Below are 27010 nucleotides of genomic sequence, written 5' to 3' on the forward strand. Positions count from 1 at the left end.
AGACTGTCAAAACCCACCACCGCAAATGTCTGTTGAACTCTGTTGTCACCAAGATTGATTCACAGTCTGCATCCAGCTCGCAGTCCTCATCCCGTGCCAGTGAAATCGCCTGCCAACTGAACATGCTCGATGCCTGCCACTACATTGCCTCTGCAGTACTGCAGGTCAAGTCATCCACTGTCACCAAGTGCTTCCCCGTTACAGTAGAAGATGCTGGGGAGCTGCATACCATACCTGACCACCTCCTCTGCTGTCCTCCCTCGTTCTGCCCACCCCCCATTTCAGCAGAAGAGATTGTCTTCTTTGACAATGAAGTTCCTATTGAGGAATACCACACCAAGTCCTGGGAGCAAAATTTCATCAGCTCCGATACTTGCCCAAATCCACAGGCAGTGGTGACCTGGAAGAGGAGCAAGCTGCCGACCCCACACCTGTGGAAAGTCCCACATTCCAAGAAGTCTTTTCAATGATGTCCAAAATTCAGTTATTTGCCTCACACAATGACTACAGCTTATTGTTTAACCACACGAGTGTGGCTGAATCAGATGCAACAGACTGCTACATGCAGTCAAAAGTCCATAGTGCCCAGGCACCAATTACTGACTCTCTCATTTAGTAAAATACCATTTAGTAAGAGATTTATTTGCATGAATTTATCAGTGCAGTATTGTATTTACTGGGTAAAATTCATCAATCGGCAAAATATTAAATTACGCCTATCTGGTCAACTTATGACTATTTTTGTACAATCTAGCTAAACTACTGTTTGTATAGTACATACAATGACCATGTTGAAAATAAAGATGCCTGCAAAATGAGGACACCTGATGCAAGTCCCAAAGGTGTCCCTAACTTACAGGTTTCACTGTACATGGCATACTCTGAGGAGACCAAGATGGTTTTTGTGCTGTGAAAAGAAGCTCACAACATGTTGGACCTAGTATGGGTGATTTATATTGTGCAAGCGAGAGTAAAAATACAGAGGATGCATCCATTTGCATGGGGTGTACTAGCCATGCAACCTGGGCCAAAAACACTCACTGAAATAGCTGTAAGTGATGCGCTGTATCGACAGAGGGCCAGGAGACCCTCCAGACACAGCTCAGAAGGCAGTGGGAGCAGATAGCCATGGCGGTCAAGCCTAGAGGAACTGGATGCAGTTCAAGAAGTTCAATGACTTCACCCGAGTGGTCAAGGTCAGTGAGTGCATCTTCAAATGCCAGATCCTACGGACTGCTCCTCTAGCCTCAGCCACTGCTTAATGCACCACACGCACATCACTCACCTACCAGCAATCTCTCTCAATCAGGACTTACACCTAACATTTCTAGCTTTACCACACATAGAAACATAGAAAATAGGTGCAGGAGTAGGCCATTCGGCCCTTCTAGCCTGCACCGCCATTCAATGAGTTCATGGCTGAACATTCAACTTCAGTACCCCATTCCTGCTTTCTCACCATACCCCTTGATCCCCCTAGTAGTAAGGACCTCATCTAACTCCTTTTTGAATATATTTAGTGAATTGGCCTCAACAACTTTCTGTGGTAGAGAATTCCACAGGTTCACCACTCTCTGGGTGAAGAAGTTCCTCCGCATCTCGGTCCTAAATGGCTTACCCCTTATCCTTAGACTGTGACCTCTGGTTCTGGACTTCCCCAACATTGGGAACATTCTTCCTGCATCTAACCTGTCTAACCCCGTCAGAATTTTAAATGTTTCTATGAGGTCCCCTCTCATTCTTCTGAACTCCAGTGAATACAAGCCCAGTTGATCCAGTCTTTCTTGATAGGTCAGTCCCGCCATCCCGGGAATCAGTCTGGTGAACCTTCGCTGCACTCCCTCAATAGCAAGAATGTCCTTCCTCAGGTTAGGAGACCAAAACTGTACACAATACTCCAGGTGTGGCCTCACCAATGCCCTGTACAACTGTAGCAACACCTCCCTGCCCCTGTACTCAAATCCCCTTGCTATGAAGGCCAACATGCCATTTGCTTTCTTAACCGCCTGCTGCACCTGCATGCCAACCTTCAATGACTGATGTACCATGACACCCAGGTCTCTTTGCACCTCCCCTTTTCCTAATCTGTCACCATTCAGATAATAGTCTGTCTCTCTGTTTTTACCACCCTCACACACTTAGTACTGCTGCAAGCCTCACACCCACATTTCACAGCTTGCACAAACTGTCAGCTATTCAACCATGGACACATCACCCAAACAAATTCCATGACGCTCACTGGCACGCTTACTCTCTCTTGCCTGACAAGATGGCACACATCCGGAGGCAGCAGAAGCTAACCGGTGGAGCACAGGCACACCTGTGTGTCCCAATGCCGATGGAGGAGATGGTGCTGGCCACTATTGGAACGGCCATTGATGAGGCCGTGGCCAGTGGCAAAGAGAAACCATAGAAGATGATTGTATCCTCATACCTAATCCTCCTCCTCGCATTCCACATCCCTCTCATCCTGTCATTGCTTCTGATTTACAAATTGCAGATGGTGTAAGTATGTACTTGCTTTTCCACCCCTCCCTCATCACAACCTTACCCTTGTGCCGTTCGGCGTGATTTGGCTCAAGTATGCGTGCGGCGTGGACGCCATTTTGGACCTCAAAGGGCACTTGTAGCACCCCAAAAAACGGGTGCTACGTGTCCAAATTTTGTGTCCCTTATTTGACTACAGCCATCATCATAGGCAGTCCCTCGAAACGAGGATGACTTGCTTCCACGCCGAAAAGGGATGAGTTCACAGGTGTTTCAATGAAGGACCTAATATTCCAGATCCTGAACTACATCCTGAAGTGTGGAAGATGCCTGCACGTAGATTTTTTTTAACGTAGGGTGGCTGTTGCACCCCAGCCACCACACGGGCTTGACCGAGCGAGGTCTCGGTCCAGTGGCAGGGATTAACCAAGACAACTGGAGACCAGCTCTGCTGCACGGATCTAGTGCGCGCACACATTGCGGTGTGGGCTGGCCCGTACTGCCCCTGGGCCCTCGCCTTGTCTGGGCCCCGATCACCTCCGTCTACGAACTCTTGCCACTCCTTCGCCCTGACCTTGCTACTCCTGCTATACCTGCCCGGACTGCAGTCAGCCGTTGCCCTCCTGCAGCAGCACGCGCTGCTCCCTGCAGTGGTATGCCACTGTATGCTGCTCCCTCTAATGTCCCTGACCTACAGCAGCCAGTTTTTTTTAGTGTAAAAACCGTGCACGGGTGGTATTTTGAATGGCCCCAAAAAATGAGAAGGAACGTTATTGCATACTACACTATCAATTGGAAATGTTTTTTCCATTGCAGTCCAGTGTGTTTCCCTAGTTCAAATACTAAATGCCATTGGAATTACAAAATGTAATGATATGTAAATGCCTTGTTTGTTGTGATTCAGAAAATCTCAACCTGCCTCGGCCTCCAACAGTGAGTGTTGTTCTCAGTTTCTAAAGACAGTAAATATGCTGAGCCATCTGTGCACACCACCAAATATTAGATTTTTTTCATATGCTTTATTGCTGGTTTCCCTTGACCAGGAGCTGGATTGGAACTTGTTGCAAACATTTCACTTGGGGTATCTCGTGTCTATCCGACACAGCCTTTTGTCAAAGATCTTAGAACTATGCTTAAAAGTCTATTTCCTGCGTTGTAAGAAGGTGCCAGCTTACCCAGTTGAATCCTGTTTAGCAGGAGCCATTCCTGCATTGAGTAAATTTCAGTCAGAAATAGACAGTTCGTTAAACGATAACGGGTTATGGGGAGCGGGCGGGGAAGTGGAGCTGAGTCCATGATCAGATCAACCATGATCTTATTGAATGGCGGAGCAGGCTCGAGGGGCCTGTTCGTATTTCTTATGTTTTTATGTGAAAACACTGTTGGCTATTTGTGGTCTTTTATGAACAGTTGGTCACTTTGACTTTACTTGCTGTTACACAGCTTTTTTTATATGGTTATTGTGATTTAGAATATTTGCCTAATAACTTTACTTCAATTTAATTGGTAAATAAATTGGTTACTTTATTCTGTATGAAGTGCATTATTTTCTGTCCTTTTATTTGACTACAAATGAGGTGCGGATGCTACATAAATTATTTTTGAGCAATTTCCTGTGATCAGGGTTAATTAATACATCTGTGCTACACTCACTTGGTATGCATACTTACCTGGCAGAGGGGAGTAACCATGATCACAAAGGTGGTGCAAGAGATGTAGAATCTCAGCACATAGTGACACTTGGTCTTTGCGTACGAAGTGTCTATGCACAGCTTGATGCAGCCGCATTCAAAAGTGGAGAACAAAAGAAATAGTAGGTTTTGGATTGTAAGGGATGTGCTACACTTACTGAAACTGCCAAGCTGTTTGCACAAGAAAATGGTATTGGAAGAAACTTGACCTGAATTGAAGACAATTCCAAATCCTCATCGGGGAAACAAAGGGAACCCTTGAGTAATTTTGGAACGATTCTTTTGACTGGCTCCCAACTGTTTCATACAATGATATCCTTTGACTTTTGATTTAAGTTTCTTAATTTTGCTTCTTTCCTCTTCTAACAACTTTCATTCATTTCCTTCTGTACAGTACTTGCAGACATTTCTAAATCTCATTTTTTGTATGGATTTCTTTTTAATTCTTATAATTTCCTTTTGTATGTTTTTTTTTCTGGTTCTCTTTGATCATATTCTCTTTTATTTCTGTTTCCCTTTCCAATAAAAAGAATCTCCCATCTAGCTGTCAGAATAGGACAGGAGGCTATAGGGTCATTTGGAACCATGCCAGGAGGATCAGTGGCTTATTGACGATGGGAATAAATGGCTATTGGAATCAGGCCAGGTGTGTCTATGTCTGCATTGGGCATCTGGAATCAGTCTGAAGGGTCTGGCATGAGACATCTGGAGCTAAATGGTGAGATTAGAGGACAACTGAACATCTTGGGAGCAAAGGAGAAGAAATGCCAGGGCTTTAATTAGTACTGGCAGTACCATTGAACACAGTCGGGCTATCGTATTAGTCAACTGACTCCAATATTTATGTTGCCACAGTGTTGGGTGCTTCTGAAATTAGATTTATTGTGGAAGAAGGAGGCATCTCATTATGTGTCACAATTACTCATGGGTTTCGTTTCTTTCCCCTCAAGATTTTGAATTGCCTTTAATCTCCAGATCCTTATGTCAGTGTTGTTTTAAAAAAAAAAACTGCCGTTTTCTCCTTTTGTTCTCGTCCTTCAACTCTTAGCATCATGTTTCATACATCACACTCCAATCTCTGTACTTGTTTACTGCTGCTTTTGCTGTACTGGAAGTAGAAAGCCTCAGCTTTGTCTAGCCTGATTAAGCACTAATGAAATGCATCATCATTAACTGTCATTTAATATAGATATTTGTTGTGCTCCGTTCCACCATGACGGTATAGGACAGGATTGATGGACCAGCTTGTCTTTTCCTGTCCGTCAGTTTTGTGTGTTTGTAGGTCCTGCTAGTCCATAACACACCAGGTTGCCATACCAGACACAGCTACCTTGGAAGGAGAGAAACAATGTGCATAAGGACTGAGCTTTAGCAAAGAGCCTGCAACAGATCGATCTCCTCCAGGAATACTGCAGACAAGATCTACCATCTGTTTGGCACTCGTAGAGTCACTGTGGTCTTCTATGTTTGTGTCCATCCAAGCTACCACTGGGAATGATGTTCGTGCATTACTCCGATGTACCAAGGCGGTCACAGATGTATTATTCTGCAGGTAACATCATTATACATGTCTGCTAGCTTTCTCAGAGTCTAAGGGCTCCAGGATTGTACCCCTGCTGCCATTTTGGCCACTGCACAATGTCTGTATGAACCAAAAGGATTTTTATATTCTCTAAATGGTTAGCTGGTATGTAATCATCAATACAGAACAATGGCGCTAAATGCCTGTTTCCCTGGATGCTATTACTATTCATTTTAATGCTGTATTTTGTGCCACCATCATTTGATGAGGAAGGATGAGTAGAAGAATGGCTCCTGGGAGACCAAGGCTATCTTATGGGTCATGACACTGGTGCCAATCATGAACAGAAGTGCAACCAGATACAGTATAACTAGAATGCTGCAACTAGAATGATCATCAAACATACTATTGGAGCTTAAGCAGCTGTCTGGCCTTGCTAGCTTCTGCAGCGATGCTTGCTGACCCAGATATTATATGACCTTGAGAGCCAGCTGTCTCATCCATGACCAGAACTGGCATGCCGCTAATACCGGACAGTACCTCACCATAGCTATGATTTGTTTGAGAGCAGAACCGTGAGCAGTTAATGAAAGATCTCTCAGCAGGTTTGAGATGGCTAGCAGTACAGTATTGAACCCAAGGACTCTACAGCAGCAATGTGAGGATTTATCAGGGATGCTCTCACACTAACTACAACTTGTGCCACTGAAGACTCTGCTGCAGATTCACCAAGAGTTGCCATGTGCTTCACTGTAGACAACTAGTGCAGACGACCATTCATGTATAACTGAGGATCCAGCTCTATACTCTTCCTGAGACCTTGCAATGCATTTTTGCATGAAAACAACTGTGCAGATCCTGGTAATGGATCCCTCCTCAGTTGATGCAGTGTTTTTTGCATGAATGTAGACAATTTTGCTCAGGCAGCAGTCTTCATTTCTAAATGGGTCTTGTTGAGTCTAAATCCTTGAGCGTTGCACCAAAGGCTTGAACTGTACTGGGCCTTCAGTCAACAGGTACCTAGCCTGGAGGAGCCAACTCCACTTACTCCTGACCTGTGCACTGTGATTCACTCTCTTTCCTCCTCAACCTTGCTGTCTACATCCTCTGGAAAGTGCTGTGCTGATTGTCAAAGATTAGAGTGATGTAGGGTGCTGTGAGGTGTGGGCATGCTTGAGGACACTGGCTCTGGCTATATCTGTTCTCTCGTTCTTTCTCATAATGAAGCAAAAAGCACAAAATGTAAAAATCCTGCTACAATTATATTCAAGCGCTGCTCTCAGTGCATGATACTCTTTGATATTTATGTGTATTGTGTCAGTTACTCAGTTGGTCATTGCATGAGCTAAACATTTTTGTATCAAGTCATGAGCTCTGAAAAATCTTTGGCTTTTTCATCCTCCAGTGTCCCAGTGCCATCCTGGCCTATGACATGGTCAATTGTTTTGGGCTGCTGTGCTAATGGATTAAAGGCTATCTTGTCCTGTTTTTTTAAAAAAAAGATTAGAGATATTGAAAGTCATAGAGCTGAGACAGTGTCATACAGTTGCTTGGGCATAGAGATGTAAAATAGAAACATAGAAAATAGTTGCAGGAGTAGGCCATTCGGCCCTTCGAGCCTGCACCGCCATTCAATGAGTTCATGGTTGAACATGCAACTTCAGTACCCCATTCCTGCTTTCTCGCCATACCCCTTGATCCCCCTAGTAGTAAGGACTACATCTAACTCCTTTTTGAATATATTTAGTGAATTGGCCTCAACAACTTTCTGTGGTAGAGAATTCCACAGGTTCACCACTCTCTGGGTGAAGAAGTTTCTCCTCATCTTGGTCCTAAATGGCTTACCTCTTATCCTTAGACTGTGACCCCTGGTTCTGGACTTTCCCAACATTCATAAGAACATAAGAACATAAGAATTAGGAACAGGAGTAGGCCATCTAGCCCCTCGAGCCTGCTCCGCCACCCAACAAGATCATGGCTGATCTGGCCGTGGACTCAGCTCCACTTACCCGCCCGCTCCCCATAACCCTTAATTCCCTTATTGGTTAAAAATCTATCTATGTACTGCAGGTTAAAACTTGAAGATGCATTTTCTGTTTTGTCTGAAACCCCTTTCAGGTTTATTGCTATGTGCACAGGTTGTTATATGCAATTACTATTTGTAACTATAACATATAATCTTAAGTCTCCTCATTCAAACAGCATTTTTTTGCAAACTACAAACATACGGACATTAAAAGGCCGTCTGGTTCACCAGCCGGTCCCACACACGATGCCTCCTGCGTCACAATATATATGCTCCCCACCGCACCACACCCAAAAGCCGTGTAACCTCCTGGGAGTGGCGATTTAAAAACCCAGGTCAATTAGGCGGATACAAATCTGGAAAATTTGTCTCGAACTACCTTAGATGATCAACACTGGCCAGGAGACCAAGTTGTTCGCACCTGTAGAGGATGCGCCAATTGCTTGTTTTATGCCTCCGGCAAAGATGAAAGTTCACCCCTATATGTCAATACTGTATTTGAGCAGCATTCTCTTTTAGCTTGGCTTTTTCCAGCATAAAAAGATTCAACGTTAGCATAGATGACTTGTGTGTTTATTTGAGGTAGGTGCTTGCCAGGCACAACCGATTTCTTGAGGTCAGGCATTTTGTTTTTTCTAATATCTTGTCAGCTCTTGCAGCTCCTGGACATATCATGTGCCTGGAGCAGGTGCCAGGAGGGGGAGGGAATTCGAGTCTTTCTCTCCCAGATTCTTTCCAGCACCTAGTCAGTAAATCTGACTTCCCTTTGGCTGCAACACTCCATTCCTATGGAATATTGCTGTGTAGCTATTTCAGCTGTCTAAATGGCATATTTTTGCAGCTCATAGATTATTGATTTTGTGCCTCATTGGATAGCCTGCAATGCAGTGCTAAAGCAGGTGCTGCAGTGCAGTTCCAATCAGTAGTAAAATAATGAGTCATTTATCTCATTGCTGTTTGCGGGGGACCTTGCTGTGCACAAATGGGTTGTCGCATTACAGACACAATAATAAATTCCAGTTCCGACGTAATTAATTGGCTGAATTGCTTTGAGATGTCCTGAAGACATGAAAGGCACTATGCAAATGCAAGTTGTTTCTTTCCTTAACCATTGTGCTTGATTTTTCTCAAAACATTAAGCAGTGCTCACTCAATTCACACTTTAATCGTCCTGAAACAGTAATTTATGGTCTCTTATGATTTAGAACACCAGCTAGTGTCTTGTGAAGTAATATCTTAAATGAAAGAGAAATTACAGTTTGTGTTGCTGTTCATTGAGCATTGTGCTTTCTCGGTTTATTTATTTTATTAATAGTTCAGCTCGACGTATTCATCAGACATATTAAGTGTTAGTAATATTATGCTGTAAGAAAAATAGTTTTCAACTAATATGCCTTAATAGCACCCAATATATTTTAATATATTGATATGTCCGTTGGGTGCTATGCATAATGAACCACCTCTAATTTACTCCAATCACTACCACAACAAGACATCTATTTGTTACCACCAGTATTTCACCCGTGTGTTATATAATTCAAGTTTGGAAGACTCAAACTTATCATTGTACAATTAAGTGTCTTCCATTCAGGTGGCCATTGTTCGACAGTTTCAGACACCTGCCATTATGCCTTACTGAAATCCTAGTGGCAACACTGTTGTATGTTATCAGTTTTGTTCAGGAATATTTTTGAAACACGTGCTTTATTGTCCACAATATCTTGTAATTTGTTGTGCTTAAAAGTACTTCACTCCAGTACATAGAATGAACAGGTGTACAAAAAATGTAATTATTTGATGCTTGAATAATAAGTGCTTGCTGGAGCTTTAATCTCCTCGTAATCTTGATACTTATTAACTAGTTTCCCGCACTTTATTAGACTATGACCTTATTTAAATTATTACTGCTGTATACGGCAGGATTTCCTTGAAGTAGCAGTTAAGTCCGCAGGGTTTGAGTGTTTAATATTCTCCACTCTGTCATTAAAATTCAGATAAATAATTCAACTACCCTGGTCAAGAACTCAGGAAGGATGTTGAATCCAACCACTGTGATTTGTTGAAGTTGAAGCATCAAACTGTTATCTTGGGATATTAGGAGGGAAGTGTTTGGCTGATATATAGTTTACTGGACACAACCTATAGAACTTATTTATTGTAGTTAATGGACATTTTCTTCTATTCCCCAGTGAAGATTCAATAGAGATTATTTTGGTTAGAGGGTATGCATGGCCAATTTCATATTATTTGAAGGCATACAAATATGCAGCTATCAATCTTTCCTTTTATTCAGTCCATTGATCAGGGATAAAATAAGTTATAAGTTATCCCCATATCTACTTTTCAGAAAATGAAGACTTGTAAATTGTAGTATCATTGCACACCACCTGAAATAATGACTGAAAGATGGTGTTTATTACTGTTTTTGTTATTGATGCGAGCATAAAAAAAACATTCAGAAAGTCATCCATTCATTATTTCTGTACAGCCAGTCTTTAAAAAAACACACTACACAATTGTGTACAATAGTTCCATAAGCTGAAGCTGATTTGCGATTAATCCATAACTATATATGATATTTTTGCATCTGGTTGTGCAGATAGACTAGAGTTTTGTGTAGACCCTAAAATATAGTCAGTTTAAGGATTTTTTTTTGTGGTTTGCCATTCTCTTAATCTCCCAGTAAGCTTTGCCAGAGGTAATTAAATATTGGATAGTAAATTTCTCAGCATCGACATGTTGCACAAAAGTTGGATTGATGTTTGGAAGATTGAGCAAACCGAGGAGAGGCTTGACTTAGACCTTCATAATCAAATCTTTGCAGTAACTTGAGTGAAGCTGCCCTGTTATAGTGGTGCTCTATACAGTAGGCTTTGTATGTGGTGATGAAATTAACTTCCATTTATAGAATAAACATGGTACAAAATTTAGATTCCCTTAATCTGAAGCCTGCAATTAACAGGCTGTGTAGTTGGCACTTAAATTTACCTTTTACATAACAATTTTTGAAAAACGCATTTACTATTTTTTCTGGGATGTCGAACGAAGTTGAAATTTGCGTGTCATCAAAGAGAAGAAGCTGTCTATTCTGCTAACATTGTTTGAGTAAGTTGTGACTATTGTTCTGTCAACGGTACAGTAGCATAGTGGATATGTTACTGGATTAGTAATCTAGAGGCCTGGGCTAGCAATCTGGAGACGCGAGTTCAAATCTCACCATGGCAGCAGGGGAATTTTAATTCTTATGTTCTTATTAGCTCATTGAATGTATTCAAGTCACAGATAGATAGATTTTTAACCAATAAGGGAATTAAGGGTTACGGGGAGCGGGCGGGTAAGTGGAGCTGAGTCCACGGCCAAATCAGCCATGATCTTGTTGCATGGCGGAGCAGGCTCGAGGGGCTAGATGGCCTACTCCTGCTCCTAATTCTTAAATTAGGTGCCGTATCCAGAGAGCTCTGGTTTATAACAGTACTGATTGCATGCTCAAATTACTTCTTGATTCTCTCAGAAATATTGAAGATGGGTTTGTTGAAATAATGGAATTTTTCTTGTATTTTGTGTAAGATTCTTTTTAAAACTAAGACACACAGATGAGCTTTCAGTGAACAGCAATTTTGTGATTGCAGAGATGTCACGGTCGGTATTGACAAATTGCATGTGGAAAGTCACAACATTTGTTTTCAAATATCTAACATTTGACTTTTCAGTTCAATATCATGCTGGATTGTGAACAAAAATGTTTTAACATTAAGCATATTTCTGTTGTCTCTGATAAGCAGCTAATTTTCAAGACATCCTTTGCTGATTTGGGGTGGGGGAGGGGGTGGAAATGACCCTTAATAATCCCATTTATGTACAGTACTTCAATTTAAAAGTAGTTCAGCAGTGAGTTCCGCATAGTGCAAAACTCATCAGTAAATGGATTATGCAATGAAATGTTAATTAATGCTTAAGAGAAACCATGTTTGAAATGATACAGTAATTACTGTGCAAATATTTAAATGAGGGCCAATGATCCTGCTATTTAAATGAGTTAGAAATTCCACAAGGTCATTTGTGACACACACAAGTACTTTGTTTTTGTTTATGTAAGAAATTCAGTTTATAAACCATGGCAGAGGTTCAGGAATTGTTATATTCTTATTTGACCAGACTACACCATGATCTTGCTACTTCTCTTCAACCCGCTCCCAGTTTAGAAGCCTTGTCATACTTTGTCATCTCTTGCAACTCCTCTTCTACTCACTGGTCATTTTGCCACCTCCTAGTGTCTTTGGGACATTTAATGTTACAGACATTATGTACATCTGAGTCAAAATATTTTATTGAGGAATTACAGATGTCCAGAATAAGTTATTTGATTTGCCCTTTGTAACCCAGATGCCAACTTGTGAAAAGTGGCAAAATAAATAAAATAGTAGACAGCCCTTATGGAAAGATCTGCTTTCATCAGTACACAGTTATCAAAAATGGTTTTGCTTTTTCACGAGCCTCAATCCATTTCTGTAAGGTAGGATTAATGTGACTTTGGTCTGATTCACTTTGACTCCGGAATACTAGAACTGATCTGCTATTCACGAAATTGAGAGGTAATGAGGTATAATTTTTTATTATTAATGGCTGATTTTAATGCATAAAGTGGGCATTACCTATCTGAAAATGTGGGCAGACTTCCATCCATTTTGTGCATGACGCACATTTCTGGTGGGGACTTGCTGGGCATAAGAAGCTTTTACCACCTTGCCTACAAAGGGTATATCTAATAGCAGATGGGAGCACAATTTCAATATTCTGATGTCACTGACAACAGGCAATTTTCTGATGTTTGCAGCTGCTTTACACTGGGAACGTGGGATTGCTCAGGATTGAGGTCTATGCCAAAGTTAATTTTGAGTCCTGAAAGAAGATTCTTTGGATAATATTGAGGCTATTTCTGTGCTTTCATTTTCATTTTTCCTCCCGTAACTTAGTTTTTCTGAAGCATTTGTGGCAATTGTGGTGCAGATATTTATTCCAACAGCTGCAGTCATGTCACTGTGGGTTTCCCTGTAGCAATCGCCATGTATCTCTGCTTTTTGGAGGAAGATGAAGAGGGTAATTGAGGGATACAAAGCAAGTAGGTTGCACTAGTGATGTTCTGCACCCACCTACTGATGCCCGCGCAACAGAATCTGAGGCAAAGGTGCACGTACTTCCATTTTTCAGAGAGCAGTGCCTTTGGAGACTGAAATATACAAGGGTTCGCCATGATTGAGTTATGCTGCATTGTTCATCAAGACCTGCAGGCAAACTCCATCAGAATCAAGCTCATAACGGCTCTTAACTTTTATGCTTCGGGAGCATTTCAGACCGCCACTGGAGATATTAGCAACATAAGCCAATCAGCTGTCTATAGGTCAGTACAGCAGGTAACGAATGCCGCCTTTGTTAAGACAAGCGAGTTTATCGGCCTTCACTGTGTGTCATGGTACTCATGGTAAGGTTTGAAAATACCTGTAGCTTATCATTGTGTTGTCTTCTAAGTTTGAAAAATTCATGATGTCTGTTCCTGCTGCAGGACTTTAAATGAGAAAGCTTTCAATCACTTACTTGATGGGCTTTTCTGTTACAGTAAGATTTACACGTCTGGTGTTTTCTTTTAATAATTTGTTATGAATTTTTGGAGAGATGATTTCCATTACCTTCGAATGTGTGGATGTATGAAAGGATGCTCCAAATGTTAACCTTTTATCCCATATGTCGGAAGGTTTTTAAATAAGCTTTCAGGGCCTACATCATCATCATCATCATCATCATAGACAGTCCCTCTGAATCGAGGAAGACTTGCTTCCACTCTTAAAGTGAGTTCTTTGGTGCCTGAACAGTTCAATACGAGAACCACAGTCCCCGTCACAGGTGGGACAGACAGTCGTTGAGGGAAGGGGTGGGTGGGACTGGTTTGCTGCACGCTCTTTCCGCTGCCTGCACTTGATTTCTGCATGCTCTTGGCGATGAGACTCAAGGTGCTCAGCGCCCTCCCGGATGCACTTCGGGCGGTCTTTGGTCAGGGATTCCCAGGTGTTGGTGGGGATGTTGCACTTTTGCAAAGAGGCTTTGAGAGTGTCCTTGAAGTATTTCCTCAGCCCACCTGGGGCTCGCTTGCCGTGTCGGATCTCTGAGTAGAGCGCTTGCTTTGGGAGTCGCGTGTCTGGCATGCGGACAATGTGGCCTGCCCAGCGGAGCTGATCAAGTGTCTGTCCACCTGTTCCACCTGTGACGGGGACTGTTGTTCTCGTATTGGACTGTTCAGCCACCTAAGAACTCATTTTAAGAGTGGAATGGTGGGGATGTTGGCCTGGTTGACGGTGACTTGATCTGTCATAATTTATGTGATGTCCCTCTGTATCTAATTAATTTTTAAGTGTTTAGATTCATACTTTGCAGTTACTAGGCTACTTTTCAATGCCCCTATCCATGTGATGCTTCTGTAGCTGATAGTGAAATGGTGTTTTTTTTTTTGTTCAGCCTCCGTTTCCAAGACTCTTTTTTGCGAACTCTTTTCAGTGGAGGAAAGGGATAATATTCAAAGTAGGGTCTTAACCGTCGTGCCTTGGGTGGGAGTCTACTTGAATGGGCGATTGATGTCCCGAGTGCTACTGTTGGCAACTCGGGAGAAACGGTCTCTATGTATGGGTTCGAGGCTTGCAACCAAACCGCATTGTCTGAACCCTGCTGATCTTCCCGCTATTTGGAAACACCGCTTCATTGCCAGTTGTGAGGATAGCGGCATTGAGGTCGACGAAAATCACCTGAATACCCAGACTCCTGAGAGAGAAACTGAGGGAGGGAGAGCGAGAGAAACGCAAACTGGGAGAGGGAGGAAGACGCGCGCCCTGGGGCAAGGGAGGGGAAGTAAATTTGCCATCTTTAACCGGTCTGGCCTATACGTGACTCCAGACCCATAGCAATGTTTGACTCTTAACTGCCTTCAGAAATGGCCTCGCAAGCCACTCAGTTGTCACAAACTGCTGCAGAAAAGAATAATAAGAATAAAATCGGACAGACCACCCTGCATTGACCTTGGCACCGGCTTCTGACATGACAAAGGCACACCCAGCTCAGTTGACCCCGCTCACTAACATGGGGACGTGTGCCAAAATTGGGAGAGCTGTCCCACAGACTAGTCAAACATCAGCCTGACACAGTCATACTCTCAGAATCATACGTTTCAGCCAACGTCCCAGACTACTCCATCACCATCCCCGGGTATGCCCTATCCCACTAGCAAGACAGACCCACTGGAGGTGGCGGCACAGTGCTATACATCCAGGCTGTTGTGCTGAAGACTTGTGCTCCAGAACTAACCACGCCTGTAGCCAAGCTGTTCCAGTACAGCTACAACACTGGCATCTATTCGACAATGTGGAAAACTGCCCATGTATGTCCTGTCCATAAAAAGCAGGACAAATCCAATCCGGCCAATTACTGCCCCATCAGTCTAATCTCAATCATCAGCAAAGTGATGGAAGATGTCGTCGACAGTGCTATCAACTGACACTTACCAATAACCTTCTCACTGATGCTCAGTTTGGGTCCGCCAGGACCATTCGGCTCCAGACTGCATTACAGTCTTGGTCCAAACATGGACAAAAGAGCTGAATTCCAGAGGTAGGGTGAGAGTGACTGTCCTTGACATCAAGGTAGCATATGACCATGTGTGGCATTAAGAGGCCTAGTGAAACTGAAGTCAATGAGAATTAGGGGAAAAACTCCACACACTGGCTGGAGTCATACCTATCACAAAAGAAGATGGTTTTATTTGTTGGAGGTCAATCATCTCGGCCCAGGACACCGCTGCAGGAGTATCTCAGGGCCATGTCCTAGACCCAACCATCATAAGGTAGAGGTTTTCGCTAATGATTGCACAGTGTTCAGTTTCATCCACAACTCCTCAGATAATGAAGCAGTCCATGCCTGCATGCAGCAAGACCTGGACAACATTCAGGCTTGGGCTGATAAGTGACATATAACATTTCTGCCACACCAGTGCCAGGCAATGACTATCTCCAACATCTACATGCACTGTAGCAACTCACCAAGGCTTCTTCGCCAGCACCTCCAAAGTCCGCAAACTCTACCACCTAGAAGGACAAGGGCAACAGGTGCATGGGAACACAGTCACTTCCAAGTTCCCTCGCTAAGTCGCATTTCACCCTGATATGGAAATATATCGCTGTTCCTTCATCGTCGCTGGGTCAAAATCCTGGAAAACGCTCCCTAACAGCACAGTGGGAATACCTTCACCACCGAGACTGTAGTGGTTCAAGAACCACCACCTTCTGGAGGGTAGTTAGGAATGGGCAATAAATTATTATTTTTTTAATTGTCGAAGGTGGGTGCAAATAAATATTTTACACACAATCAGGATTTTAAAACCAGAGCCCAATATTGTGAGCTAAATTTAATTTAAAGAATAACTTTTCAGACTGATTTAAAGAATAGAATGGCACCTAGTTTAATGAATCGTGTCTCAGTTGAAGCGTTCAATAACAAATTAGATTGAATCTTGATATTGTAGGATGTAGCAGGAAATGGATTTGAGGTAGGAAAAAGAGCAGGACCATTATATATTTAATAAAAAGCTGGTTTGATTAAATGGCATATCCTCCTTGCTATTTTATTCTGCTCTTGTGGTTTGCAGAATCTGTTTATACATATAATGCACTTTTCCTGCAATTTTAAAGTTACAATATAACTCGTCGGTGACATAATGATGCATTTAATGCAATTTAAATTATCACACTGTGTTCTTGCAAGCTTTATTGATTAATTTTTTTATGAAGATTGTGCCTGTTTAATATATAATGTATTATACCTTTATGTACAAAGCCTTTGTTTTTGTTTATTTCCTACTTGCGAGTGACCAACACCTAGCCTAATATATATGTGAATATTAATCAGTAACTTTTACCAGCCTGTTTATTTGTGTTGATGCAGTGTATGTAGTATGTACCAACAGAAGGAAAAAAAGGCCTTTTTCCACTTGAAGGGTAGAGTGATAGCAATAGAATATCATGAAATTCTGGCAAGCAACAAAAAGCAGAAGCCTGCTTGGGCAGCCATCATTGACAGCTGCTGAGGCAGTTCAACCTTGTCCTTTTTCTCCAAGTCTGTTTCATTAACATCTTGTCTGAGCATCTTGGAACATGCTTACAGGAATAGAGGCTCCCATGGCACTATAATCATAGTAATTAAATCAGATGGTGGATAAGAAATGGCAACAGTGCTGAACTATTGGGAATAACAGACAAAGGCATAGATCCCTATAGTCTGCAGTGTGGACGTGCTCCGCAAACCATGGAGAATAATACCATCCATTACGATAGCCAATCGTTAGAACATTTTTAGAATTATTCAGCAACGCTGTAATGATGAGAGTTTGTAATACATAAACTAGCTGGACAGATGATTATACTTTTTTTTTTTCTCCTTCTCTTCACAAAAACACAGATGGTCCGAGTAACCCCTGTGAGATGGTTGAACCTTCAAGAGTACCAGAGCAAAAAACTCATGGCGGATCATGGGGTCACAGTTCAGCGATTCTTTGTTGCTGACACCTCACAAGGTGCCCTGGAGGCTGCTAAGAGACTGAGTAAGTTGAGTAGTCATGGGTAGTATCGACAGCAGTCTGAAAAAAGAGCTATTAGAAAATAAACAGTTTAATAATACAAATAAATAGTTCCGATTAACATTTCATAGCATCAGTAATCAGATCTACACAAAAAAGAGCCAGTGAGGTAATGGTCCAGATTTTGCTGTGAAAATCATGGTGAGGCTAACAATGCTCACTGTTATTTATGCACCAATTGGACAGTAACTTCCAGTGAGTAGAGATGTACAATTAAACACGAAAATCCAGAAGTTGCTGTCTGATGCGTCGCTCCTCTGTAAGCTTCCCGAGAATGGCATCTTGCCATCTGGCTCCCCGTTCATTGTACGACGTGATGTTCCTGTATTGACATTGTAGATATGGACTAAACGAGCCACAAAAAGTTAGGGCTTGTCCATTTCAGTCTCAGCATCTAGCTTTAACATTGTGAGAATCTTTCTGACACTGAAAATTTACATTTATTAGTGTGGAGGCTCATTCCTTCAGATTTTAATTATTGTTGGAGATTTTTTTTTTAAAGTGAATTTCTTTAAAAACATTTTTCTTTGTCTCTTATCTCTTTCTTTTAATCCAATCTTTCTTTCGCTCTTTTTAGTTTGCTTTCTGTACCTGAATTGACACTGAATCGTTCATTCACTGCTCACAGCAAAATCTGGTCCATGATGCATTCTATTACTTGTTATTAAAGTCAGCAAGAAAGTTGAAGGTAAACCTCTCTGTTGCTAAATTGTTGCAACTTAATTTGCTTTAAGAGTATTGGTTTATCTAAAGAGTGAAAAGTACTTGATACAAGGAAAATGATTTATGTAAATGAAAATTGTACAAAACGATGAGGCTTATTGATAAGCTAAATAAGGAAAAGTTATTTCTACCGGTCAGTGAGTTAGCAACTAGATGGCTTAAACTTCAGATTATTACCAAAAGAACAAAGGAGAGTGAGAATTTTGGCCCTTAATGGATTCTATTCCTGAGAGTGGATGGAATTACCCGGAGAAGACTGAACCCCCCCCACCCCGCCCCCATCAACCACACCCGTTTGACATGGAGGGTCAACATCAGATCCACCATGATCCCATGCACTGGAGTTTAAATGGCCAGTAGAAAGAACAGTAAACGGATTGATTCACTCCTTGATCGGTTAAATTGCTGATGTGCGCTACGGTTTTCCACGACGGTGGCTATGTCGCCATAAGTGTGGTGTGCAGTGTGGGAATTATGATGGTTCTGATCACGATCTTGGTCATTTTCCTGGGTTTATCCTAAATTAAATTATTTTGATAGGCTCATGGTGGGGTTTCTGCCTGCGACATGGAGCATGTTCTATGTCGCAGTGAAATTCCCTGCTGTTACAGGACTTCAGCCCTTGCAGCAGCTTTAAGCAATCGACTTCCTCCAGGCCAAGAAAAGGCATTTCACCGTGGCAACATCCGCCATGAAGTTCCAGCAAATCGATTGCACTTCGTGTGGATTTTTTAGTTTTTAAAATCATCCACTGTGTCTAGCAATGCAGGTGCTTGTTGGGCCTGGTGTTGAAATTCGTAGCCAATCTTTCCAATTCTTTGTCAAATCACAAACGCCAGAGGTCACCTTGCACGCATCAAGGATCACTCTGCGCCAATGCTCTTAGCCAAAAGGCCTAGAGCCACTGCACCGTTCCTGGAAGTACTGCAATACCAGGTTCGTGCCATGGAGGTGGATGGGTCAGGCCCCCCCCACACCTCCGTGGAGGTGGATGGGTCAAGGTGTTGATATGGGATTAATGATGGAATGTGTGATGTACAACATAACTCCTTAACAACAGCTCTATTTAGTTAGCACAGCCTATTGTTGGATAGGTGCTTCTGACATTTAACAGAAGTGACACTGGAAGACCATCACGTGCAGTGACGATGAGCGGACATCTAGTGGGACAGGTCTCTGCCTAATTTTTCGCCCTGCCCACGGTACTTACACTGGAAAGAATGGGCTTGATGGACCAAGTGATTTTTTGTTTCATTCTTGTGTCAATTGTACCATCATCTGTTTAGCAAGTAGTTTGCACTAAAACCTTCAAAGGTTACAAATGCAGTTCCCTTTTCGCTCTTTGGATGAACACTGGGGATATGATTTTATGGATGGGTAGATTTAGATGCAGCAGCTCGCTTGTATTTTGTGAAATATTAAGCAGTAAAGATTAATCCTCAATGTTAGGTTGCAAACATGCATCACGTGTGTATTTATATGCGTCAGATGACTACAAGCATATTGTTATGATCTAAAGTATAAACGAAGAATGACTGATCCTTTAGTACTGCTAATGGACAGTATGGGATGCACTTTGAGCAGCTGGTCTTGAATCTTCAGTGCTTTTGGAGATGTAGATTGTCTCCAGTGCTGTCACACTGGAGATGTTTGATGTGCACTAAATTTTCAGCATATTTTAAAATTTTAAAGTATCCTTCTGTGTTTTTTAAAGGTTCTGATTATGTCATTGTTTTCATTCATGTTGAGCAATGTAGGCGATAGATGGGAAAATTTATTCTGTGCTGTTTCGTATTTGCCCTGATCAGTTGTCATCCTGGTTTTGGAAAGGACGCTGCTTGTTGCATTTGATGGTTTGTAGATGAAAGCCATGGGAGTACTGAAACATACAATATGTATTTCCTTATACAGCATGACTTTAAAGTAGATATGTTATTAGAGGTCAGGCTGTCTCCCAACATTTGTGTCTGTGTTCGTGCAGAAAAGGTGTTTTTTGAAAGCAGTCGAGTCCCCTGTGATCTAAAAGCCTGCACCCTTATACATGCTGTGTCCAGGATAGCATGTCCTGGATTAACAATTACCTTTTATTCCTGGTACAGGTATTACCCACAGTAGCAGGCTAAATTGTACAGGCTAAAATGAATATATTTATTCACATAGAAGCAGAAAGATACTGATCATATCAGTCCTCAATGAATTAATGTTTCCTTTTTAGAATGTATTTCTTACAATTTGCAAGGCGTTTTTGAGGTTTTACTCCAGATATTCTCGGGTTTGGTATCTCTCACCACTCCCGTAGGTAAGCCCACGCTCCTTACTAACCAGATTGTGCTATTGCCTGCTTTGTAGTTAGCACATCTGTTGTGAGCCCAGGACCAAACAGCAAACTCTGATCAGTGTATTTTGGCTCCTGTTATATCACGTGATCTCAAGTGATCATCTTGAACTTTAGAAAGTGATATTAAAATGTGATTTATAAACAGCCAAATAGACCTATTGAATAGTAAATGGCTAAGTGAACAGCTGCAATGACATACTGTAGACTTGCAAGGCTTGGAGAATTTACTGTCTGTTATCGTTCCCTAACCCTATTGCCAAAAGATGGAAACAATTGCATCTGCTATGCTAAATTTCAGTGTGGACTGGACCTGGCACAAGGTCCCTGAATAAATCTTATGTAAAGGTTTGCTGCTGACTGTCCAGAGTTTCTGTGGCCTACCTCAATCTCTGTGATTACATCAGATGGGCTACTCAATTGGAACAAGGCGGGCTGAGGTATACTTTCAACTTTTGATTGGGACAAGGGAAATTTAAATAATGCATCTCTTAAACTCTCAGAGCCACCAATCAAGCATATATTTAAACAAAATTTACATGATGTATGTATTTGAATTGAATGGCTTGGCCTGTTACAGACGTAACATCTGTTCTGGGGCAATTGAGTATTAAAACCCTTTTCTGAGAGGCCTAAGATTTCCTTGTGGGGCCTGGACATGTATCCCTCCTGCTCCTGGCTCACAGGGAAAAATAAGTTCATCGACCTTTCTGGGTGGCTTCTGGCCCCAGCTCCTCAGTGGCAAGTTGGTCTGTTGGTATAATGGTGTCCCCGTGCAGTCCAACAGATAAAATTGCAGTCGAACCCTGACCTCCTTGGAAACCAATCTGCATATTTAAAGGACCCTGCTGCCTTCTGGTGAGCATCATCTTTTGCCTGGTCAAAATAGCAGGTTACAATTCCAACTCATGGGAAGGCAGTGGGATCGGTGCGGGTATGTCATCCTACCGTTTTAGGTTTCCATCCTTTTCCTGCCTTCAGAATGTCCCAAAATGCTTCAGTCAATGAAGCGAGGTAACTATTACGTAGGCAAACGTCGGAGCCAGTTTGCTTCTACTAAGGTCCCACAAGCAGAAAATGAAATAAATGACCAGTTAATTTGTTTTGTTGTTTGAAAGATAAAGGGGAGGAACGTGCAGCAAACCAGTCCCACCCACCCTTTCCTTCATCGACTGTCCTGTGACAGAGACTGTAATTCCTGTATTGGACTGTTCAGTCGTCTAAGAACTCACTTTTGGAGTGGAAGCAAGCCTTCCTCGATTTCGAGGGACTGCCTATGATGATGACGATGATGATGATGTTGGCCTGGAATAGTACCATGGTATCTTGTACATCCACCTGAGCAACAGACAGGGCCTTGGTTTAACATCCTGCCTGAAAGGCATCACGTCTGACAGTGCAGCATTCCCTCAGTAGTGCACTGAAGCGTCAGTCAAGAGTAAGTACTCAAATCTTGCAGTGGGACTTCATCTCACGGTCTTCTGATTCAAGGCTGAGTCCACTCGAGGATGGGATTGAAGATACCATTGAGGGGTATAGATGGTTCAGAGAAGACAGGAGTGGACAGAAAAAGAAGTGATGTAACTCTATTTGTTTAGGGATACCTGGGAAGTAAACAATGTTGGCCCCATGGAAGGGGTGGGGGGGGGGAATCTGTGGAATGAATTATTCTGGGTAGATATCTCAAATGCAAAAAATCCAAGTTAACACAAGGAGTATGTTATAAACCCCAGGTCAGCATAACAAAGTACTGTAGACAAATTTTTCTACAAAGAGATAGTGAAGGTATGCGAGAACAGAAATGTTATTTTAATAGGATTTCAATCAACCAAATATAAACTAGGAAAACCCAAGTGTTTTAGAATCATAGTTGATAAAAATATTGCATGACTGTTTTATGACCAAAAATATCAAGGAAGCAAGAAAAGGCAATGATCATCGAAACCTGCTATTTGTAAATGAGCGAAGTAATGTACAGGAAATGAAAATTGCAGCATCACTGGGGGCCACTGAGCACACAATGATAACATTTGACATGATCTGAGAGTTAGAAATACCTAAGACTTGGAGCCAGGTATATAACTTTAAAAGGGCTAATTTCAGTGAAATGAGGGAACAACTAAAACCATTTTTTTTTGGCAGAGATTGTTCAACAACACTTCAAGAGAAAACAAATGGAACGAACACCTTTAAAGGCATAATGCTAAAAATGTAGGATGAAGACATACCAAAAACCAATGAGCTCAGATTAAACAAACGTAACTGAGATGGATTAACAAATGGAAACTGGTATAAAGAGCAAAAATAACCTTTACAAATCCTGTCGTGGGAAAGGAGGAGTTCACTGGGATGATTATAAGAAAATACAGAAACAAGTTTGAGGTGTTCAGACAGGCAAGGAGAGATATAGAAGGAAAAAAAGCAAAACAGCGAGGTTAAACAGTGAAGGATTCTTTCAGTGCTATAACAGTAAGAGAAAACAAAAAAAAAACGACTTGTATTTATATAGTGCCTTTCACATCCAACGGACGTCTCAAAGCACTTTACAGCCAATGAAGTAGGACAATCAGTCGAGATTATAACCATAAAAGATGAAAATAGAACCAACTTTGAGGATGAGAAGAAGGTAGTTAATATTCTAGTTGATTATTTCCTCCAATATTCAAATGGGGAAGACATGAGTAACATACTATTCCCAAACACACAAAACCAGAATAAAATCAACATATTTGATGTGTGCTGAAAGTTCTAAACACACCAAAAAGGTACAAAACAAACAAATCAATAGGGATAGATTGTATTTATCCTAGAGTGCTGAATGAAACTAGAAGAGATTTGTGAAGCATTGACGATTATTGAGAATCACTGGACACTGGGGAGGTACCAGTAAAATGGAAGAGAGTTGATGTGCCCATATTGAAAGAGGGGAGAAAAAGAAACATATGCACCGACACTATAAACCCATTTGTCTCATTTCCATTCTGTCTCAAATAATGGAATCATCAGGAGTAAACTTTAGTAAAGGCAAACCTTTAAAGATCATACGGACGAACTTCAACAATTGTACATCCCTGTCCAGAGTAAAAATAAAACTGGGGAAGGTGGCTCAACCGTGGCTAACGAGGGAAATTAAGGATAGTGTTAAATCCAAGGAAGAGGCATACAAATTAGCCAGAAAAAGTAGCAAGCTGGAGGACTGGGAGAAATTTAGAATACATCAGAGGAGGACAAAGGGTTTAATTAAGAGGGGGAAAATAGAGTACGAGAGGAAGCTTGCCGGAAACATAAAAACTGACTGCAAAAGCTTCTATAGATATGTCAAGAGAAAAAAGATTAGTTGGTCCTTTGCAGTCGGATTCGGGTGAATTTATAATGGGGAACAAGAAATGGCAGACCAATTGAACAAGTACTTTGGTTCTGTCTTCACAAAGGAAGACACAAATAACCACCTGGATGTACCAGGGGTCCGAAGGTCTAGTGAGAAGGAGGAACTGAAGGATATCCTTATTAGGTGGGAAATTGACGGGATTGAAGGCCGATAAATCCCCAGGGCCTGATAGTCTGCATCCCAGAGTACTTAAGGAAGTGGCCCTAGAAATAGTGGATGCATTAGTGATAATTTCCCAACAGTCTATCGACTCTGGATCAGTTCCTATGAACTGGAGGGTTGCTAATGTAACACCACTTTTTAAAAAAGGAGGGATAAAACGGGTAATTATAGACCAGTTAGCCTGACGTCAGTTGTGGGGAAAATGTTGGAATCAATCATTAAGGATGAAATAGAAGCACATTTGGAAAGCAGTGATAGAATTGGTCCAAGTCAGCATGGATTTATGAAAGGGAAATCATGGTTGACAAATCTTCTGGAATTTTTTGAGGATGTAACGAGTAGAATGGACAAGGGAGAACCAGTGGATGTGGTGTATTTGGACTTTCAAAAGGCGTTTGACAAGGTCCCACACAAGAGATCGTTGTGCAAACTCAAAGCACATGGTATTGGGGGTAATATACTGACGTGGATAGAGAACTGGTTGGCAGACAGGAAGCAGAGAGTCGGGATAAACGGGTCTTTTCAGAATGGCAGGCAGTGACTAGTGGAGTGCCGCAGGGCTCAGTGCTGGGACCCCAGCTCTTTACAATATATATTAATGATTTGGATGATGGAATTGAGTGTAATATCTCCAAGTTTGCAGATGACACTAAGCTGGGTGGTGGTGTGAGCTGTGAGGAGGACGCTAAGAGGCTGCAGGGTGATTTGGACAGGGTAGGCGAGTGGGCAAATACATGGCAGATGCAGTATAATGTGGATAAATGTGAGGTTATCCACTTTGGGGGCAAAAACAGGAAGGCAGAATATTATCTGAATGGCGGCAGATTAGGAAAAGGGGAGATGCAGCGAGACCTGGGTGTCATGGTTCATCAGTCATTGAAAGTTGGCATGCGGGTACAGCAGGCGGTGAAGAAGGCAAATGGTATGTTGGCCTTTATAGCAAGGGGATTTGAGTATAGGAGCAGGGAAGTCTTACTGCAGTTGTACAGGGCCTTAGTGAGGCCTCATCTGGAATATTGTGTTCAGTTTTGGTCTCCTAATCTGAGGAAGGACATTCTTGCTATTGAGGGAGTGCAGCGAAGGTTCACCAGACTGATTCCAGGGATGGCTGGACTGACATATGAGGAGAGACTGGATCAACTGGGCCTTTATACACTGGAGTTTAGCAGGATGAGAGGGGATCTCATAGAAACATATAAAGTTCTGACGGGACTGGACAGGTTAGATGCGGGAAGAATGATCCTGATGTTGGGGAAGTCCAGGACCAGGGGACATAGTCTTAAGATAAGGGGTAAGCCATTTAGGACCGAGATGAGGAGAAACTTCTTCACTCAGAGAGTTGTTAACCTATGGAATTCCCTACCGCCAAGAGTTGTTGATGCCAGTTCATTGGATATATTCAAGAGGGAGTTAGATATGGCCCTTGTGGCTAAAGGAATCAAGGGGTACGGAGAGAAAGCAGGAACGGGGTACGGAGAGAAAGCAGGAACGGGGTACGGAAGGAATGATCAGCCATGATCTTATTGAATGGTGGTGCAGGCTTGAAGGGCCGGATGGCCTATTCCTACACCTATTTTCTATGTTTCTATGCATCTGTGCAATAATCTAGTAAACAGTGGCCGACAGGGATTCAGAAGGAAAAGATCATGCCTTATCAACTTCCTTTACTTTCTAATTAACTAATATCCCGAGTGGATTGTGTAAAGCCCTACGACATAGTGTAGCTAGATTGCCAAAGGGCATTTGACAAAGTTCCACGTGGAAGACTATTTGTCAGACTTTCAGCCTGAAATTTCTTTACGCAGTCGGTAGGTATTTGTTTAAATATATGCTTTGACTCTTGGAGTTGTTGAGGCAGACACCGGTCCATCTTTCAAAGGGAAGTTAGATAAATATTTGAAGCGGAGGAAGAACCAGCACTGTGAGGGGAGAGCAGGGCTGTGGTTGTGGATTGCTCTGTCCGAGAGCCAGCATAGACACGATAGGACAAATGGCCTCCTCTTGTTCTGTAAACACCCAGCGTGGAGGCCCTGACCTGCGTTAGAACACCAGCGGCAGGTCGGGGCCATAAAAGGAGCAGAGGTGCGGTGGCCCGGGAGCAGTGTGGAGGCGTACTATTCCAGGGAGCAGGAGGAGCTGCGACGGCAGCGAAGAGTGATCTCATCAAGGTCCAGGTTGGTGATTGGAGCGTGGTCAGATACAGCAGGAGCGGCGAGAGACTGTAGAGGGATGTGATCGAGGTCCAGGAGAGGCGTGAGTTCGGGGCCAGGGGCAGCACGGGCCAGCCCACACTGCGATATGTTTGCGCACTAGGTCCGTGCAGCAGAGCAGGTCTCCAGTCGTCTTGGATAACCCTTGCCACTGGACCAAGACCTCGCTCTGTCAAGCCTGTGTGGTGGCTGGTGTGCAACGGCCACCATACGTTAAAAAAAATCTTCCACCCTTCAGGATTTAGTAAAGGACCTGGAATATTAGATCCTTCATTGAAACACCTGTGAACTCATCCACTTTTGGCGTGGAAGCAAGTCATCCTCGTTTCGAGGGACTGTCTTTGATGATGATGATGATGAAAGACTCATGGATATTGAACCTGGCATTAGATGGCATTCTATTCTAAAAGTTTACAACTAAATACAAAAATGATCCCATCAGTGTCCCTTATTTTAAAACATTGCCCCCAAGTTCTCTCTCTCTAATTAAGCACAAAGAACTTTTCCTTACTGACTTACCAAATTATTTTATGACTTTAATAACTTGAATGGTCTCACCACTTATATCTTGCCCTGTGGGAACATAATTAACTGCTCTTTATAGCTTACCATTTAAGACCAATATCCTTGTTAGCTATCTTTAATTTCTTTCCAATGCCTTTGGCTTTCAATCGGCTGCAATATTATGTATCTGCGATAATCCTTCAGCCGGAGCCTGCAGTGACCCAAAATTGCTTTAAACTGCAAAATAAAAAGAAACAATCTCAAATGCTGGATATCTGAAATTAAAGGTAGG

The 27010-nt window shown here is 42.3% G+C and overlaps 1 protein-coding gene across 1 annotated transcript in view; it reads left to right on the forward strand.

Annotated features, from left to right (window-relative positions):
* Positions 1-27010, forward strand: part of suclg2 (succinate-CoA ligase GDP-forming subunit beta) — a 509575-nt gene that overhangs the window by 108813 nt on the left and 373752 nt on the right. Inside the window, exon 2 of the mRNA XM_070894661.1 lies at positions 17219-17360. Within this exon, the coding sequence (XP_070750762.1) occupies positions 17219-17360 (142 nt within the window). The remainder of the gene's footprint in view (positions 1-17218; positions 17361-27010) is intronic.

The sequence above is a fragment of the Pristiophorus japonicus genome, chromosome 12 (assembly GCF_044704955.1).
Source record: "Pristiophorus japonicus isolate sPriJap1 chromosome 12, sPriJap1.hap1, whole genome shotgun sequence".
Classification (NCBI taxonomy): Eukaryota; Metazoa; Chordata; class Chondrichthyes; family Pristiophoridae; genus Pristiophorus; species Pristiophorus japonicus.